Source organism: Pollicipes pollicipes, unplaced genomic scaffold, assembly GCF_011947565.3.
Source record: "Pollicipes pollicipes isolate AB1234 unplaced genomic scaffold, Ppol_2.1 Scaffold_7262;HRSCAF=8765_pilon_pilon_pilon, whole genome shotgun sequence".
Lineage (NCBI taxonomy): Eukaryota > Metazoa > Arthropoda > Thecostraca > Pollicipedomorpha > Pollicipedidae > Pollicipes > Pollicipes pollicipes.
This window is the reverse complement of record NW_023597055.1, coordinates 23,045,739-23,064,420: the sequence shown is the minus strand read 5'-3', so window position 1 is coordinate 23,064,420 and position 18,682 is coordinate 23,045,739. Positions and strand designations below refer to the sequence as shown.

Sequence of the window (18,682 nt, the reverse complement as noted above, 5' to 3'; positions counted from 1 at the left end):
GGCAATGGCGTCGCTGAGCATTAGGAGTCAGTGGCTGGATGCAAGCCATTCAGACCGTCCAAGGAAGGGCGGTAGGTTCTGGTGTGGGTAGCATGCACTGCAGAAGGTCCAGCAACGCGAATATTGGTGTAAAGCTTACCCGGGCGCGGGCCAGGTACAACGACTGCTCGCCACCCAGGCGACCTCTTTCTTAACACAATAAACAAAGACCGGAAGAGGCAGGAAATACGTGGTCATACATCGCAGGCACAGAAGTCCCAACGGGCCGTCACCCTCTTATCCCGCTTCCCCTAGCCATGCTTATGCCGTGCTTGAGATCAGTAGCCACGTCTCCCTCAGCCACGCCAGTGCCATGTCTCGGCCCAGTTGCTACACCCGACCACGCAGGCCTCCGCAGCAGCGCCACTGAGTGCTGCAGACCGGTGACCGCACCGTGCCCACCTGGAGGAAGTACTCAGACGACAGGCCGGGGCCGTGCACCCGCGTCACCAGGAAGCTGTCCGAGCACGGGATGCGCCCCTTCCGGCTGACGATGACGTCATAGGACACCCGGTCCCAGAGGCGGCGCAGGCCCCAGCGCAGCCAGCCGTCTGCCAAGCCAGGGCACAGTGTTATCACCACCGCAGGTAAATGTCTGGGGGGCTCGAGCTGGTGACGGCGTCAATGCTCGGGTCATGTCACGTTGGAGTCAGCGGCGGCGTGATTGGTTTGGCGGCCACTGTGGCAGCCGGCAGTGCTCGTGATGCGTCTGGGCGAGCCCCGCCGCTATTGATCAGACTGCCATCAGACGGTCGGCGGCCGGCGGCACCGACGACGGCGGCCGCCGGACGGCCTCTATTGAAGCCACGGCGTCTGCGGTCATCAGGGCGACCGACGGCGCCATCCATCAGGCGACTGTTCGGGTAGCCAGCCCGACGTGGCAAGCCAAGGCCACCCAGCCGGCCACGGCAGGCCAGGGTCACTGAGCCCGCGCCGGCAGACGGCCGGCCACGGAAACCTAGGGCCACTGAGACGGCGCCGGCAGTGGGCCGGCCACGGCACGGTCACAGCCCAGCGGCCAGTGTGGCGGTGGAAGAGACAGAAGAAAACGACTTTAAACAGCACCTAGCCACACGCTACAATCGACAAGCTTTTAACAAGAAATATGAGTATAACTTGAGAGGTGAGCTGACAATGACATCCAATGTTTTTTGTTTTTAGCGGCAGCCGAGTAGCCTTCGAATCATGACCCGATTCAATGTCTGGCATGTTTCCAACAGACGGCTTGAGACCACGACCGAGACCGCGAGAGCAGAAAACAGCGCTGACTTCACCGCATCACACAGCGCCGAACGCCTGCGGTCCGCGTCAGAGACCGCCGGCGACGGCCGCGGTACCCGCCGCGGGCCACGCTGCCGCCGGGGCGGCGCGCCGTGCGGGCGGGGCCCGGGGCTCGGCTTACAGACGAGGATGACGAGCGCGATCAGCGGACAGACGAGCCCAGCCACCAGCACGGCCGCCACCGGCTGCAGGATCCCCAGCACGCCTGAGAACGGACGCGTCACAGCCGCGTCACAACGCTGGCTTGGCAAGACGCACGTGGTGTGGCACACATCACAACGGTGGCAACGGCAGCACACTGCGCGGCACATTTGTAACCGCGGCATCGCATTGGCCGCGTTTCAACGATATACGACACAGCTGTTGTTATCGTTAAAGGCCGCGAAACGTTCTGAACAAGCCCAACACTGATCATCCACAAACCACGATGTAACGCGTTTGTGGTCCACCACCGTCGACTTTTCAAAGGACTGCGCTCGCTACACTTGACGCGCGGCTGACACCAGCTGCAGCACTCAATACTGTATTCCCCGGGCGCGCTGGCACATGCCGCTCGTAACACAGGTCCCTACATGACCCAAGTTTTGATCAGGGACGGCGTCTGCAGCGTCCCTCGTGCGCAGCCGTCGCGAGGCAGCGCGCCGGCTGTGCGCCGCCCGGCACCGTACCGATGTTCCAGACGAGCGCCTCGAGCACGACACACCAGCGGTTGCGCTCCGGCGACGGCGAGTCCAGGTCGTAGCCGAGCACCATGAACAGGTGGCAGAGCAGCACGGCCACCGGCACCCTGGCCGGCAGCGCGAGTCACATGTTCAGTGTTTGGTGGCGGACTGACGAGGTCGGCCCGCTGCCATGTGTGAGGGTCGGCGCGTGATTTCAGAACAAGTCGCACACAGAATTACCAGCTTTGCGTATGACTTTAAAACCCTAGTGTGCACGGCCTCGTCCCCGTTGGGTTCGGCCAGCATCGTTAGTCAACGCCTGCAAGTTATCATCACCGACTGGCAACACAGGTGAGCTTCACCAAACTCTGGCTGACAGTATCTTGACCTGCCCATCTTACAGAGTCTGATCATACAGAGTACCTGCGTACAATAACCGCGGGCCTGGTGTGAGCCGGCGCTTGGACGGGCATGGCTGCAGATCAGGCCAGTGACGGGTGGGGAACTGATCACACCGGACATCAACCAGAGGGTACAGAAGAGGACCCTGCCGATCGGAGGACACCGACGGGTGGGGAACTGATCATACCGGACATCAACCACAGGGGTACAGCAGAGGACGACACCGATCGGAGGACACCGACGGGTGGGGAACTGGTCCCACGGGACATCAACCAGAGGGTACAGAAGAGGACCCTGCCGATCGGAGGACACCGACGGGTGGGGAACTGGTCCCACGGGACATCAACCAGAGGGTACAGAAGAGGACCCTGCCGATCGGAGGACACCGACGGGTGGGGAACTGGTCCCACGGGACATCAACCAGAGGGTACAGAAGAGGACCCTGCCGATCGGAGGACACCGGCGGGTGGGGAACTGGTCCCACGGGACATCAACCAGAGGGTACAGAAGAGGACCCTGCCGATCGGAGGACACCGACGGGTGGGGAACTGGTCCCACGGGACATCAACCAGAGGGTACAGAAGAGGACCCTGCCGATCGGAGGACACCGACGGGTGGGGAACTGGTCCCACGGGACATCAACCAGAGGGTACAGAAGAGGACCCTGCCGATCGGAGGACACCGGCGGGTGGGGAACTGGTCCCACGGGACATCAACCAGAGGGTACAGAAGAGGACCCTGCCGATCGGAGGACACCGACGGGTGGGGAACTGGTCCCACGGGACATCAACCAGAGGGTACAGAAGAGGACCCTGCCGATCGGAGGACACCGGCGGGTGGGGAACTGGTCCCACGGGACATCAACCAGAGGGTACAGAAGAGGACCCTGCCGATCGGAGGACACCGACGGGTGGGGAACTGGTCCCACGGGACATCAACCAGAGGGTACAGAAGAGGACCCTGCCGATCGGAGGACACCGGCGGGTGGGGAACTGGTCCCACGGGACATCAACCAGAGGGTACAGAAGAGGACCCTGCCGATCGGAGGACACCGGCGGGTGGGGAACTGGTCCCACGGGACATCAACCAGAGGGTACAGAAGAGGACCCTGCCGATCGGAGGACACCGACGGGTGGGGAACTGATCACACCGGACATCAACCCGAGGGTACAGAAGAGGACCCTGCCGATCGGAGGACACCGACGGGTGGGGAACTGGTCCCACGGGACATCAACCAGAGGGTACAGAAGAGGACCCTGCAGATCGGAGGACACCGACGGGTGGGGAACTGATCATACCGGACATCAACCACAGGGGTACAGCAGAGGACGACACCGATCGGAGGACACCGACGGGTGGGGAACTGGTCCCACGGGACATCAACCAGAGGGTACAGAAGAGGACCCTGCCGATCGGAGGACACCGACGGGTGGGGAACTGGTCCCACGGGACATCAACCAGAGGGTACAGAAGAGGACCCTGCCGATCGGAGGACACCGGCGGGTGGGGAACTGGTCCCACGGGACATCAACCAGAGGGTACAGAAGAGGACCCTGCCGATCGGAGGACACCGACGGGTGGGGAACTGGTCCCACGGGACATCAACCAGAGGGTACAGAAGAGGACCCTGCCGATCGGAGGACACCGACGGGTGGGGAACTGGTCCCACGGGACATCAACCAGAGGGTACAGAAGAGGACCCTGCCGATCGGAGGACACCGACGGGTGGGGAACTGGTCCCACGGGACATCAACCAGAGGGTACAGAAGAGGACCCTGCCGATCGGAGGACACCGACGGGTGGGGAACTGATCACACCGGACATCAACCCGAGGGTACAGAAGAGGACCCTGCCGATCGGAGGACACCGACGGGTGGGGAACTGGTCCCACGGGACATCAACCAGAGGGTACAGAAGAGGACCCTGCCGATCGGAGGACACCGACGGGTGGGGAACTGGTCCCACGGGACATCAACCAGAGGGTACAGAAGAGGACCCTGCCGATCGGAGGACACCGACGGGTGGGGAACTGGTCCCACGGGACATCAACCAGAGGGTACAGAAGAGGACCCTGCCGATCGGAGGACACCGACGGGTGGGGAACTGGTCCCACGGGACATCAACCAGAGGGTACAGAAGAGGACCCTGCCGATCGGAGGACACCGACGGGTGGGGAACTGGTCCCACGGGACATCAACCAGAGGGTACAGAAGAGGACCCTGCCGATCGGAGGACACCGACGGGTGGGGAACTGGTCCCACGGGACATCAACCAGAGGGTACAGAAGAGGACCCTGCCGATCGGAGGACACCGGCGGGTGGGGAACTGGTCCCACGGGACATCAACCAGAGGGTACAGAAGAGGACCCTGCCGATCGGAGGACACCGGCGGGTGGGGAACTGATCATACCGGACATCAACCAGAGGGTACAGAAGAGGACCCTGCCGATCGGAGGACACCGGCGGGTGGGGAACTGGTCCCACGGGACATCAACCAGAGGGTACAGAAGAGGACCCTGCCGATCGGAGGACACCGACGGGTGGGGAACTGATCATACCGGACATCAACCAGAGGGTACAGAAGAGGACCCTGCCGATCGGAGGACACCGACGGGTGGGGAACTGGTCCCACGGGACATCAACCAGAGGGTACAGAAGAGGACCCTGCCGATCGGAGGACACCGACGGGTGGGGAACTGATCATACCGGACATCAACCAGAGGGTACAGAAGAGGACCCTGCCGATCGGAGGACACCGACGGGTGGGGAACTGGTCCACGGGACATCAACCAGAGGGTACAGAAGAGGACCCTGCCGATCGGAGGACACCGACGGGTGGGGAACTGGTCCCACGGGACATCAACCAGAGGGTACAGAAGAGGACCCTGCCGATCGGAGGACACCGGCGGGTGGGGAACTGGTCCCACGGGACATCAACCAGAGGGTACAGAAGAGGACCCTGCCGATCGGAGGACACCGGCGGGTGGGGAACTGATCCCACGGGACATCAACCAGAGGGTACAGAAGAGGACCCTGCCGATCGGAGGACACCGACGGGTGGGGAACTGATCATACCGGACATCAACCACAGGGGTACAGCAGAGGACGACACCGATCGGAGGACACCGACGGGTGGGGAACTGGTCCCACGGGACATCAACCAGAGGGTACAGAAGAGGACCCTGCCGATCGGAGGACACCGGCGGGTGGGGAACTGGTCCCACGGGACATCAACCAGAGGGTACAGAAGAGGACCCTGCCGATCGGAGGACACCGGCGGGTGGGGAACTGGTCCCACGGGACATCAACCAGAGGGTACAGAAGAGGACCCTGCCGATCGGAGGACACCGACGGGTGGGGAACTGGTCCCACGGGACATCAACCAGAGGGTACAGAAGAGGACCCTGCCGATCGGAGGACACCGACGGGTGGGGAACTGGTCCCACGGGACATCAACCAGAGGGTACAGAAGAGGACCCTGCCGATCGGAGGACACCGACGGGTGGGGAACTGGTCCCACGGGACATCAACCAGAGGGTACAGAAGAGGACGACACCGATCGGAGGACACCGGATGAGGACAGTGGATCAGGACGGCGCAGCACACACCAGTGTAGTTAACAGCGGCGAAATCAGAACGAGACATGTGTACGGAGGTGACATCAGAGGGGACGAGATAACCAAGATTGATAAGGGGGGAGCAGAATGATCAGGAAGGGAGAACCGACTGATGATCTGCACTGGCCAGAGAATAGACAGGGGTTGAGACAGAGCACCGGCCCCACACCAACCGAGTATTCTGACCAAAAGCATGCGATCTGAACCCAAGGGAACAGAATGAATGGTGAGGGACAGGGGGTGGGATAGGGCTCTGACCGCAGAGGGACGGGGTACTGAACAGAAGGATGCAGACTCACCACAGACGAACAGTCAGGCGAGGAGAGACAAAGTACTGGCTATGGCTGAGATTGGGGGGGGGGGGGGGGGGGGGGGCACAACAACAAGGGGTACTGGGGATGGGAATACAGTGCTGACCTGGAGGGGGAGGTTATGGGTCTCGAAGACTGAAAACTGACAACAGGATAACCGAAGGGGAGCACTGAATAGAGCAGGACACGGAGCAGGGACAGTAGTGCCTAGACAGAGGGAGAGGGGAGGGGGGGGGGGGCGACTGACCAGAGGGGTACAGATTTGAGAACACAGCAGGGAGGGAGCATGGGGTGAGTGCAGCGCTTTGACCAGTGTATCAATGCGACCCTTCATGGGCACAGCGGTTCGGGACATCCCACTAACCAGAGCGGGACGGCGGCGGCCAGCAGCAGGCTGCCTAGCGACACCAGCAGGCAGCTGGCCGGGAACACCAGCACCATCAGCAGCGTGCCCAGCACGCCCTTCAGCACGTAGTTCCACACCCGGTTCAGGTGGCGCGTCATGTCCTTGCCGATGAAGCCTGGCCGCGACAAGAGCCCCACCAGCCATCAGCAAAAGCCAGGGGCACTGCCATTGCCAGTACTGCATACGACGACTGCCGTCCTGTTCGTGACCGGCCGGCGCTTTTGGCGCCTCCAGTTCAGTCGGCTGACGCGACGGCTCGCGGGCCGCACCACGGAACCGCGCAAGACAGGCACCCATCTACCTCCCGACGCTCCTCCCCACACCGGCTCCAATGGCCCGCTGGCCAGAGACTCGGCCGTAGAGCCGGCCGGCCCGCCGACGGTACGCGTGCAGGGCATGCTTTCGGAGGGCGGCTGCAGTGAACGGCTACAGAAGACGTCTCGAGACAGCGGACGGTTACGGCTACAGTGGACGGTTACAGTGGACAGCTACAGTGACCGGTTATAGAAGACGTCTCGAGACAGCGGACGGTTACGGTTACAGTGGACGGCTACAGAAGACAGCTACAGAAGGCAATCACGCACCTGTGTCGGGCCTAGTCTCGAACTCTGTCCGGCTCTTGGAGATGTGCCGCCAGAGCGAGAGCAAACGAGACGTCAGGGTTGGCGTCAGGGACGACCTGGCGAAACAAGGGACCGGTCAAGGACGATCTGGTGAAACACGACGCGGCATCAGAGACGATCTGATGAAAAAGGGAGTGTCAGGGACGACCTGATGAAGCAAGGGCTTGTGTCAGGGACGAACTGGCAAAATAAGGGACGGGTCAGGGACGAGTTAGTGAAACAAGGGGCGGAAACAGGGGCGACTTGGCGAAATAAAAGACGGGTCGGGGGCGCCCTGCTTGAGTAACGGTCGGTGCCGGGGTGACCTGTTGAAACCAGGGATGTGTCAGGGACAACCTGATCACGGAGTCAGGCAAAACCTGGCGAAACAACGGTCGGTGTTGGGAATAGCCAGGCGAGACAACACAGGCCGCCCTGGCGACACGTACAGCAGCAATCAAGGACGACGTGGCCCCTCCGGGACAGGCACAGCTAGTTCCTCTCCAAGACGGCCGCACTCTCTCACCCCTCTCTCGCTCGTGCTACCACGACAGCCAATCCGCGGTGGCTAGTGTTCATGACAATGTTACAGCCCGCTGTCCATTACTCCGCTGCTGTCAGCTGACGGACTAGTGCTGCGCTGTCGCTTCGACGCTTAGATTTGCAATGCCCCCGCACAGCCCAAATCCACCACACCATCAACTAGAGCGGTATATTGGACAACACGGGGCGCCCTGGCGGCACGTGCGGCAGAAATCAGGGACGCGGTGGCCTCTCCAGGACAGGCAAGGTCAGCCAGTTCCTCTGCAGATACACCACTCTCGTACTCAGCTCTCGCTCGTGGTACCGCTTTACGACGGCATAGAGCGGTATATCGGTATACTGTACTGTCGGAAGTGTGCCGGCGACCTGGGCAGGTCCGGTGTATTCTGTAGGTCAAGCCCAACCTACCACCAATGACCGCTGTACCGCACGCAGGTGAAGCGTGACCTACCGTCTTGGGCAGAGCGTTCCGTTGACCTGGGACAGCTCCAGGTGCGGGGTGAAGGGCTCCACGCAGAGCAGCGCGCGCAGGCTGAGCGGCGAGCTCCAGGGCACCACCACCTGGGTGTACAGGTCAGGCAGGTCAGGCAAATCGGCAGGCACCGCTTCAGGACGGGTCAGGGGGCACCGCTTCAGGGCATGACCCATACAGACACTGAACATCTCATTACATCCTGATATGTTCATGACACTCTTAGGTCATAACCATTGTAACATTACACTCATTATCACTTCTTAGCTGGTAAATACACTCCACGATCCCCGATCACGCAGCATTCTGGCCATGATCCAGCCGTGTGCTTTATCAACAAAAGTATGCGGATCAACATGTATGCTGGATCGGTATCGGCTGGATTCTGCATGAAGATGAGCTCCTAATGAAATCCAGCAAATAACTTAAACCTCGACGAACCCTTGCCGGCGTAGTGGATTAACGACGCCGCGAAGACTGACAACACAACCTCTCACAGTTGCACATACAGCAGGACGCAATCATGTTATGTACACCACACGTCATGCTACCAACACCAGACTCATGGCAGTATTTTGAACAGGCCTCTGGAGAACGAGGCAGCGCGATGGCACCCCCTGTTGGCGGGCAGCTGAGTCAGGCCCGCACTCACCCCCAGCAGGTAGATGCCGTTGGAGCCCCAGCTCCAGAGCCGGTGCAGGAAGTTGGCCCAGCGCCAGAAGAGCCACCTGGTGGTGGTCGTCCTCACCACGTCCTTCTCCAGGAAAAACACCGGCTGAGATAACAGACCGGTGACAGTGAAGTGATTGGGGGCTACAGGACGACAGAACTTGAGTGCCTGGTTACAAGGCACTTTACATCGAGTAACATTTCCAAGCCAGCCGTTGAGCGGCTTGGCCATATCCTGCAAGCAAACCAACGCCTTCCTTTTCCATGTAAGTGTGGGGGGGAGGGGGCAGGGGAGCTACACTGTCTCAGTCAAGGCGTCATTCGCGACAACACTGGCACTGCACGAAACGTGACAACTCATACAAGAAAACAACTGCCTTCCTTTTCCAAGAGCGCGTGATAGTACCAAAAATACAAGGCGACAAGCGTTCACAACGCTCGCACGCAAGCTCCCCGCCCCCCCCCCCCCCCTCGGATGTGGGTTCGGGCGTAGCACCGAGCTCAGATGCCTGTGTCTTGCGTCGCAGTTCCCTCCCCTTCCCCAGACTGTGGCTGCCGCGCCGGCGATACGCACCTCGTTGGGATTGTTGCGGGGGTTGGTGATGCTGGTCGGGGTCTGCGAGATCACGGTGGGGATGGCCTTGCTGTCCCCCTGCCGGCGCAGATGTCCATCAGCCAGTCATCGGGCGCCACTGATGCTCACCAGGCCACCGGGCACCACTGACGCTCAGCCGGGCGTCACTGACGTTCAGCCCATCCGCAGAGCCCAGGCGCCGACACACACGCCGTTCAACCCTAATCCATACCATCAGCGGGCACAGCATGCCATGTCAACACAAATGAACTGATAGTCGCTGCAGGAAGCACACAATCTATGCCATACACAAATGCAGCAGCACGAGGCACTAAGCACGCTCCGTCCGCCGAAACAAACCATGGGCATACATGGCATGCACGTGGTCGTATGAGACAGGCCACATGGTAGAAATCGCACAGCCAAGACCGACATGGCTGATAAGGTTTTCATAAGCCATGCTGACTGCGTCTGAAGGGAGGCGTGAAGGCTGTGCGATACGTGGGCCTTCAAGGCACGGACGTATCCAAGCTGGATAGCATAGTGACGGCAAGGCCCTGTGACCGGCACGGGGTGTCCGTTTTGCGACAACAACAAAAAAAACAACAACAACGATAACGCTTTTGTGTGTTGTGTGTGTGATCAAGACCACCATCCCACCTTAAGTGCCGTGGCCGTCTATACTTGGTCATATCATCCGCCATAATTCGTTGCGATAATCTACTTGCAGAAGCCTTTGCGGTCTAGATTTGTCTTCTACTACAGACTCGTTTCGATAGTTTAGGTGAGTGATTTTTCAGGGAACGAAAAGATGGACATCAGTGTGGGCGATTCACTCCACAACAGTGGTCTTTGAGTGTACGGCTATCTTCAAAAGACGTCTTATTAATGGGGCGTACAAACGTGCAGCACGGAAAACACCTAAAAACACCAAAGGCACTCAGCGGGCAACGTGAGATGTGCGTCAATTAACAGGCTGCTTTAATACCAGCATCTAGGGACCTTTTTCGACACTGCGGCCCGGTAACATCCCGCCGAGACATTCACCGGCGCCGCCACTGCCACGCGTGGAATGCACAACCCAGCGGTATCCCGAGCAGACAAGTCGCCGTCATAAAGCATAACCGGTCGCCAAATTTCGCTGTTTCACCAACGAACTTGTGGTCTTAACTCTGGCACCCAACCAGGCAGCCAGCAACACTTGGGAAGGGATGACCAACCGTGACTCGTTTGATACTGAGATTGGCCATTAGGGCAAGAACAACGCAAACCAAGTTCCTTGACAGAACAGGAAAACTTAGAACTGGCTTTACGGGATATCAGCTAATCGGGCCGTTTACCGATCAGCGACATGTCCTTAGAAGCTCACACCACTCTAAGTTTCGTTTGAAGCGGTCCATTCGGAAGTCAACCAACATTTGTTCAGTTCTGCACATAGTTCACCTAGTCATAGGGACCGTAGCGCCGCACCCCGCTGTCCCAAGCATTCTCGGCTTCGGGACCCAACGCCAAGTGCAGCGCTGTCCCCGTCCTGTCGGCGGCGCGGCAGAGCGGGGAGCCCGAAGAGAGGGTGGGGGCGGGGAGCGGCGAGCTGACCTGGAACCTCCTGTAGACGGTCCAGTTGGACCACAGCCAGATGTGGGTGCGCCACTCGAACACCCGCGTCGGCGCCTTCACCCGCCGCAGCTCCTTCAGCAGGACAGGCTCACGCTGCCGGCGGAACGGGCGCGGGTCACAGGCGGGCGGCTCACGGCCGGAGCGGCTGCCGGCGGGTCACTGGTCAGCGATGACCCACCGGTGGGCCAGCGGACCGGCCGGCTGCCGGCAGGTCACTGGTCGGCAGCTAGACCCGCCGGTGGGCCAGCGGACTGGCCGGCTGCCGGCGGGTCACTGGTCAGCGGTCAGACCCGCCGGTGGGCCAGCGGACTGGCCGGCTGCCGGCAGGTCACTGGTCGGCAGCTAGACCCGCCGGTGGGCCAGCGGACTGGCCGGCTGCCGGCGGGTCACTGGTCAGCGGTCAGACCCGCCGGTGGGCCGGCGGACTGGCCGCGTGCTGCAGACCGGCCGCTGGCGGCGCTCGACAAACTGCCCGCAGGCCACACGTCCAACACTAACTAACAAGCATAAGTCCGGCCACAGACTAGCCACTGAGAGAGCAGTCAGGTTACGGGCCACAGAAAATCACCAGAGAGGGGGGGGGGAGGGGGAGGAGTGGGAGGCTGAGATTATAGGTCAGACTCTCACCTCGGGAAAGGTCACAAATCACACCCTAACGCCACGGGGTGCTGAGCAGCCCGGTCCACTCAAAGGAAAGAACTCAGGACAGAGCAGGGAGTGACACTGGCGATAAGAAGCCCAGGGTGGGGCAGGGACTGAGGAGAAATCATGCCAGAGTGTGGATAAAACAAATATCCCGCGAGTGGGAGCATACACCGATGCATGGACACATTACTGGCCTTGACTGAATGCACGCACTAGACCGTGTGTAGCTTTCGTGACGAGCAATGTCAACTGATGGTGATAATTATAACGATTCCGGGGTGGAGATTGGGTCACTCTGAATATATCACTAATGTATCACACAATGGCCGCGCCTACAGACACCACACAGAAAATGCAGCATTGACCGACACTTCTACTGACCAAAGGGCAGTCACACAAGTATCCGTCCCAGCAAGGCGCTCACGCAACCGGCCATCCAGTGAGGTCGGTAAAACCCAAACGCTGGAGACTGAAGTTGTCCTCGTTCCACTCAGACCACATTACCTCCCGAGAAAAACTATCATTACTTGAGGCTGAGGAGAGGCACTACCAACAAGCCCCGAAATTCCTCCTCAGCAACCTTTCATGATCGCTTCAAAACAGGGACACTTCATAACGGCTTGACACTTTCACATGACGAACCAATTTTGTGTGCCTCCGTTATTCACCAAGGATGTAACAAACTACGGGAGACAGCAGCACGACAGGGTAGTGTCCGTGACCCCAGCTGCGGCCCGCTGCCGGAGTCGTACCTCCTTCATGAAGGCCAGGTCGCGCAGCAGAAAGTAAGCCGTCTGGTGCAGGCTGTGCTCTTTACAGAGCGCCAGCGCCTCCTCGTGCGCGCTCCACTGGTGCTCCAGTACGAACCGGCTCTGCCCAACACAGCGTCCGTCAGGCTGGGGACACGGCTCTCACACGGAGCACAGCCAGGCCGCCAGAGCACGGCACCCAGCAAGGAACACAGGCCCCCACAGAACACATCGGCCCGACATCGAGCACCGGGGTATTACGCGGGAGCACAGCTGGTGCCACGGGCGCAAAATAGACCACAAATTGACAAAGTTTGAGGACTCCTATATAACCCGCTTGTTACGGCCTGCTAATTCCCAGAAACGCGTGTGAAGGGAGATTCTTAAAAACGCACAAGCTATTTTCATAAGGTGACACATCCACACCCTCTGAACATGCCATAACAGTGGCTGCCTTCCCCATGACAGACAGCGCCTGACAGTCGCCGACTGTCAGGCACAGGCGCATCAGTTCATGTATCGGACGCCAGTCCAGCAGTAGTCATGCCGAACAGTGGGGACGGGGAGAGGCTGCTGAACAAGCCCGCTGAACGCCATCAAATGTACGCCGGGATGGCGGCAACATTTACTGTTCTCACGCTACTGAACTTCAATACACATTACCCACGCCTGCGACACCTCATTCACGCCACCCATAGGACTGTGGAAAACTGGTCTCTACCTCATGGACTGCCTCGGCCTTCCGGACAGGCCGTAGGCTCCTGACTGACCCTGGCCTCCTGACCGCCCCCGGCCTCCTCAGTTGCACGGACCTCATGATTTGCCTCGGCTTCCTAGACTGCTACGCCCTCCTGGCTGACCTCCGTCTTCCGACTGGCCCCGGCCGCCTAAGTTGCATCCTGCCATCCTGAAGCATCCCTGGCCTCCTGACTGACCTCTGCCGTCCTGAACTGGTGTCGGACCCAGGCCGGGATGCGCCACCGGACCGGATGATGGCTCTCCAGGTAGTGGCTCAGTCCCTTCTGGAAGCTCTCCAGCTTGCGCGACACGTTCTCCACGGCCCTGTGGGGGGGGGGGGGGGCGGAGGTCGGACCGGTGAACATTCTCCACAGCGTTGCAGGGGGGGGGGGGGGGGGAGAGAGGCCGGACCGGTGAGCATTCTCCATAGCCCTGCGGGGGGGGGGGGGCGCCGGCCGGTTCAGACGTCGCACCGGTCAACAATTGATACGCAACACAGCCCACTCGACAAAAAGCAATACGATATGTTGCCACCAAACATCTGGAGCGTGACGGGGAGGTCAGGGCCCAGGCTCTCACCTGTGCATCAGCACCACCGACTGGGCGTTCTCCACCAGCAGCGCCGTCAGGCCGTCCTCGAGCTCGGCCAACTCCGGGCTGGCGCTCACCGCCGCCAGCACCCGCCGCAGGTACTCGTCCTGCACCGCGCGGCTGGCGCTCTGGCCACACAGAGGTGGGGGACTGTCAGCACAGACGGACCGCTTTCGGAGACTCCCAATAGCCACAAACAGCCAGACTCGCTCCAGATTCCAGATTCCAACCACATGCAGGCTAACGTGTCAATGGTCTGAAGCTACATGCATCGATGAACAATGCCAGTACCTATCGCAAGTCTCACAAAATATCATGAATCTTCCCCCACGCGATTAATGATGTTCAGTGGTGTTTTACTTATCATCACGAACGCAATGCTGAACTGAAAGGTGCTCAGAAATCCGACAAATAATTCAGCCGTGTGCCAAAAACCATTTATGAGAGATCAGAGATTTGCACATGTTAGTTGCCAGTCGCAGCACCGCCTTTGTCTGGCTTTCCCCACCGCCTGCGTCTGGTTCTCCCCCACCGCTCATACCTGGCTCTCCCTCAACGCCTGTTTCTGGCTCCGCCTCACCGCCTGTATCTGGCTCTACCCCACTGCCTGTATCAGGCCCTCCCCCGTCGCCTGTATCTGACTGTCCCCCACCGCCTGCATTTGGCCCTGCCTCACCGTCTGTATCTGATCGTCATCCAGGTCCTGCGCCTTCAGCTCGGTGATGACATGCTCGCGGAAGGGGACGAACCAGCCGCGCGACTCCGTCTCCAGGATGGCCGTCAGCACCGGCAGCGCCCGCCTCATAAGCTCCCTGGCCAGGTCACCGAGCGCGTCACACGGGGGGGGGGGGGGGGGCAGAGGGTCGCCATAGCAGAGCGACACACCACACCCGCGGGCATGAGACGGGGCGGGTCACACTGGAGGAGACAGCGGTTCGTCCCAGCAGAGGGACGCGTCAGTAACGGGCGGCCTAACGGGTAATACCGAACACGGCCGCGACTAATCGGAGCAGTGACGTCAGCCATCAAACGCAGCACTGACGACAGCTGTCCATGGACGGGAGAATGACGACTCCCTGGGAAAACCCCACTGAGAAGTTCAAACACAAAAGAGTACAACAGAACACGTTGAGGAAGCCGCCACAGAGGAGGCCGACAATCGAGAGGGGAAAGGCGTCGAAGAGCGTCAAAAGGCAACAAATGAACGAAAGTCTCCCGTTAAATTCGTCCGGACAATTTATTCCACACGTGACATGACAATTAATGTCTTAGGCTGGTACTACACCTGCCCGCGTGCATCCGCACCTGAATGTGTATCCCTGCACGCATCACTACGTCCGTGTACCCCCGTTCACAGCCGTGTGCCTCCGCATCATAGATTTGTACCTGTCTGAATAAAGCTGGCAGTGCATATGCATCTGCATCCCACCACTTATTATACATGTATCTGTAACGGCCCTCCGGCACGAGACTGACCTGTTGAACAGACGCAGGTCCACCGTCAGCCCGTGCGGCGTGTGGAAGGTATAGAGCAGCGGTGGCCGGCCCTGCTCCGTCAGCTGGTACTTCTCCAGCCGCAGCCGCTCCAGCTGGCGCCGGATGTAGTGGCACAGCTCGTCCAGCGCGTCCTCCTGCTCCGGCTGCCGGCAGCGGCACAAGACAATGCTTTATATGCGGCCGTTCATAGCCTGTCTTCAGGCGGCGTTTGAGGCGCAGTGCTCCCGGCAGCGCTTAAGACACAGTGTTCCCGGCAGCGTTTAAGACAGTGTTCCCGGCAGTGTTTAAGGCGCAGTGTTCCCCGCAGCGTTTGAGGCGCAATGTTCCCGGCAGCGTTTGAGACGCAGTGTTCCCGGCAGCGTTTAAGGCGCAGTGCTCCCGGCAGCGTTTGAGACGCAGTGTTCCCGGCAGTGTTTAAGGCGCAGTGTTCCCGGCAGTGTTTGAGACGCAGTGTTCCCGGCAGCGTTTAAGGCGCGGTGTTCCCGGCAGCGTTTGAGACGCAGTGTTCCCGGCAGTGTTTAAGGCGCAGTGTTCCCGGTAGTGTTTGAGACGCAGTGTTCCCGGCAGCGTTCAAGGCGCAGTGTTCCCGGCAGTGTTTAAGGCACAGCGTTCCCGGTAGTGTTTGAGACGCAGTGTTCCCGGCAGCGTTCAAGGCGCAGTGTTCCCGGTAGTGTTTGAGACGCAGTGTTCCCGGTAGTGTTTAAGACGCAGTGTTTCCGGCAGTGTTTCTGGTAAAACGACGTAATCCGCTGCATGAAGGTGCATTAGCGATCACTGGTTTTGGATGTCGACGTATGCTTCGGCACACAATGCGTGAGCATTTCCGACGATGCTACGGCATATCTTTCTCGGAGCATTGCATTATTTTGGCCCGAGTAGCATCGCTAGCTACAAAGAACTGTTTGTAACACCTCTTCAAGTTAAAGTTTTAATTGGTTATCGGTATTTCATATCACACTACATTTCGTGCATGAGTTTGTTGAACCCACAGCGTACTCAATCCCCCCATCGAGCTCCATCCGTCCATTACTTCACAACAGCCTTCCTTTTGCAGTCTTGATAAATTATCGAGTGAATATAGTAAGTAAGTAGAGGGCGGCGGTGGTAGTATTATTGAGCCAAACACCGATCAACTGCCGCAAACGACATGGCTGGAGGCGACCACAAGCCGTTGAACGTACAAGACAGACGAGGAGACGTCGGCAGATCGGTGCCGCCACCAGCCATAGGTGAGGACCTCTACAGATCGGAGACATACCCGGCAAATGCGCCAACTGCCACATATTGATGGAGGCGCAGGACACATGAGCTGCAGGCGCCCTACCTTACACACGAGCTCGGCCACCAGGTACTTGCACCGCTCCTCCAGCAGCTTCGAGTCCAGGTTGCGGCTGCGCAGGGACGGAAAGCCAGCAAACACATCTGAAATGAAAGCGCAACGTGTTGAAGGGACGGGCGGGAACGCACCACAGCTCACAGTGCGAGTTACACAACCGGCACAGACGCAGGCACAGATACAGGGGCACAGACACCCGGCACCCCAGGCACGAGACATACAACCCTCGGCACAGACACCCAGGCACGAGACATACCGGCGAGTATGACCAGAGAGAAACACTCGTGACACATTCAGGGTACTAGGGAATACGTTAAGGGCGCAAGCCGCAAGCGGCCATGCTAAGGGCGCAAGAGGACATGTTAAGGGCGCAAAAGGACATCTTAATGGCATAAGAGTACATGAAGGGTGCAAGAGAACATGTCAAGGGCGTAAGAGAACATGTCAACGGCGCAAGAGGACATGTTAGGGGCGCCAAAGGGCACACCAAGGGAGCAAATCGCAGGTGCAGAGAAACACAAGAAGCACGAAGAAGAACGAAGAACAATGAAATGTGTGAGGAGACATCTGAAAGGCACGGACACATACGCGGAGAACACTTTAAAAAAGCTACACCGTGCTCTTGATCTCCACCCTTTCCAGACGTACTCCAACTGGCCGGTCCTGGCTTTATTTCACCTCAGCGCATGACTGAATGGGAGTCGCGCACACCTTGTGGCAACTGACACTCTTCAGTTCGCTGGAATTCTGAGGCATTGCAAATTCGGAGTTGTTATGCTAACAGTCATCATGTCTATGCTAGGTATGCTAACAGTAAGGTATACTAACAGTCATCGAACTTCAATATACCAAGACGTAAGTGTTAGACAAAGTTGTCAGGCAAATATATATCGTCAATACTTGACGTCTGAAGCTGTGCATAACTCATAACTCTCATCTTGATCTCAACGTTTGGCTCGGAAGTATGAACTCATCATGTCAAAACACTGGGTCGAGGAATATCCTGCTTGTATTGAAAATCTGAGGGTATGTCTGGTGGACCCTGTCCTTCAGCCTCAACGGCAGCAGCTTGGGGGCGTCAAGTCCAACAAGTGCGTCCAAACGCGTCGGGACTTGCTGCTATCCGTATTTTTTCTGGTGCTGTCTCCCAGACACTGCGCAGCCATGCCCACCGTGGTTTCGTCCTGCCCACAGGTGGCAGCTCCAGATGGCCCGGGACCAGAGACACGGCCTGGGCGTAGTAGCAGAGCTGCCGTTTGTGTTTTGAACCCCAACGGCCCGTCACGCCACGCAGCTTACAGCTAACCCAACGGCGAGCTCCTCGCTCCGTCGGGCCTCCTGCCGGATACGCCCGGGGTCCAGAGACCGAGGCTCCTCGCTCTGTCGGGCCACCTGTCGGATACGCCTGGGGTCCAGCGACTGAGCTGTTGTGGACCTGCGCTCTGACCTTTTGCCTAGGCGACCATGAGCTCACAGAAGGCTACACATGCTGAGAGCAAAGTCCGGAGCTACTCCCGATTTATCCAAATAGCACAAATCGTCTAAGAGGTCCTAACTTGCTTACAGTTTCATGCAGGTGAGGTTTTTTGCCGCGTATGGGTGTCTCCAGGACATACCAAAGGCTCAGAAGCCCGGATTCAGCGGTTCTACGCGCTGACCTTTCAGTCTAAACAGCGACGAGCTTTCTGGGTGAACCCCGCGCTGCGGAGGAGTCTCCTGTGTATCAGCGTCCTCCGCAATCTACTTTGGAAAAGTGATCCGTTCTCCCTGTTGACTGCACGCGTCTCTGCTGAATGGAGGTGCCGCATGCCGTTAGAGCAGGATGTCCCTTGAAGATCAGTTTCACTGGGTTGCGACGCACTCCCGCTTCTTCTGCGATCTGATCTGATCTGATTAGTGGTCGCGGGAGGATGTTGCGGCGGTAATCAAGCT

General features: G+C 59.1%; 1 protein-coding gene across 1 annotated transcript in view; it reads right to left on the bottom strand.

Moving 5' to 3' along the window:
- The window catches only part of LOC119113590 (uncharacterized), a 78,413-nt gene that overhangs the window by 5,354 nt on the left and 54,377 nt on the right, over positions 1 to 18,682 (bottom strand). Inside the window, exons 9-23 of the mRNA XM_037237881.1 lie at positions 16,739 to 16,836; positions 15,394 to 15,557; positions 14,594 to 14,729; positions 13,906 to 14,045; positions 13,524 to 13,650; positions 12,592 to 12,711; positions 11,174 to 11,287; positions 9,578 to 9,655; positions 8,987 to 9,109; positions 8,314 to 8,423; positions 7,302 to 7,396; positions 6,676 to 6,832; positions 1,989 to 2,107; positions 1,442 to 1,525; positions 442 to 590 (exon numbers count right to left, since the gene is read on the bottom strand). Of these exons, the coding sequence (XP_037093776.1) occupies positions 442 to 590; positions 1,442 to 1,525; positions 1,989 to 2,107; positions 6,676 to 6,832; positions 7,302 to 7,396; positions 8,314 to 8,423; positions 8,987 to 9,109; positions 9,578 to 9,655; positions 11,174 to 11,287; positions 12,592 to 12,711; positions 13,524 to 13,650; positions 13,906 to 14,045; positions 14,594 to 14,729; positions 15,394 to 15,557; positions 16,739 to 16,836 (1,814 nt within the window). The remainder of the gene's footprint in view (positions 1 to 441; positions 591 to 1,441; positions 1,526 to 1,988; positions 2,108 to 6,675; positions 6,833 to 7,301; positions 7,397 to 8,313; positions 8,424 to 8,986; positions 9,110 to 9,577; positions 9,656 to 11,173; positions 11,288 to 12,591; positions 12,712 to 13,523; positions 13,651 to 13,905; positions 14,046 to 14,593; positions 14,730 to 15,393; positions 15,558 to 16,738; positions 16,837 to 18,682) is intronic.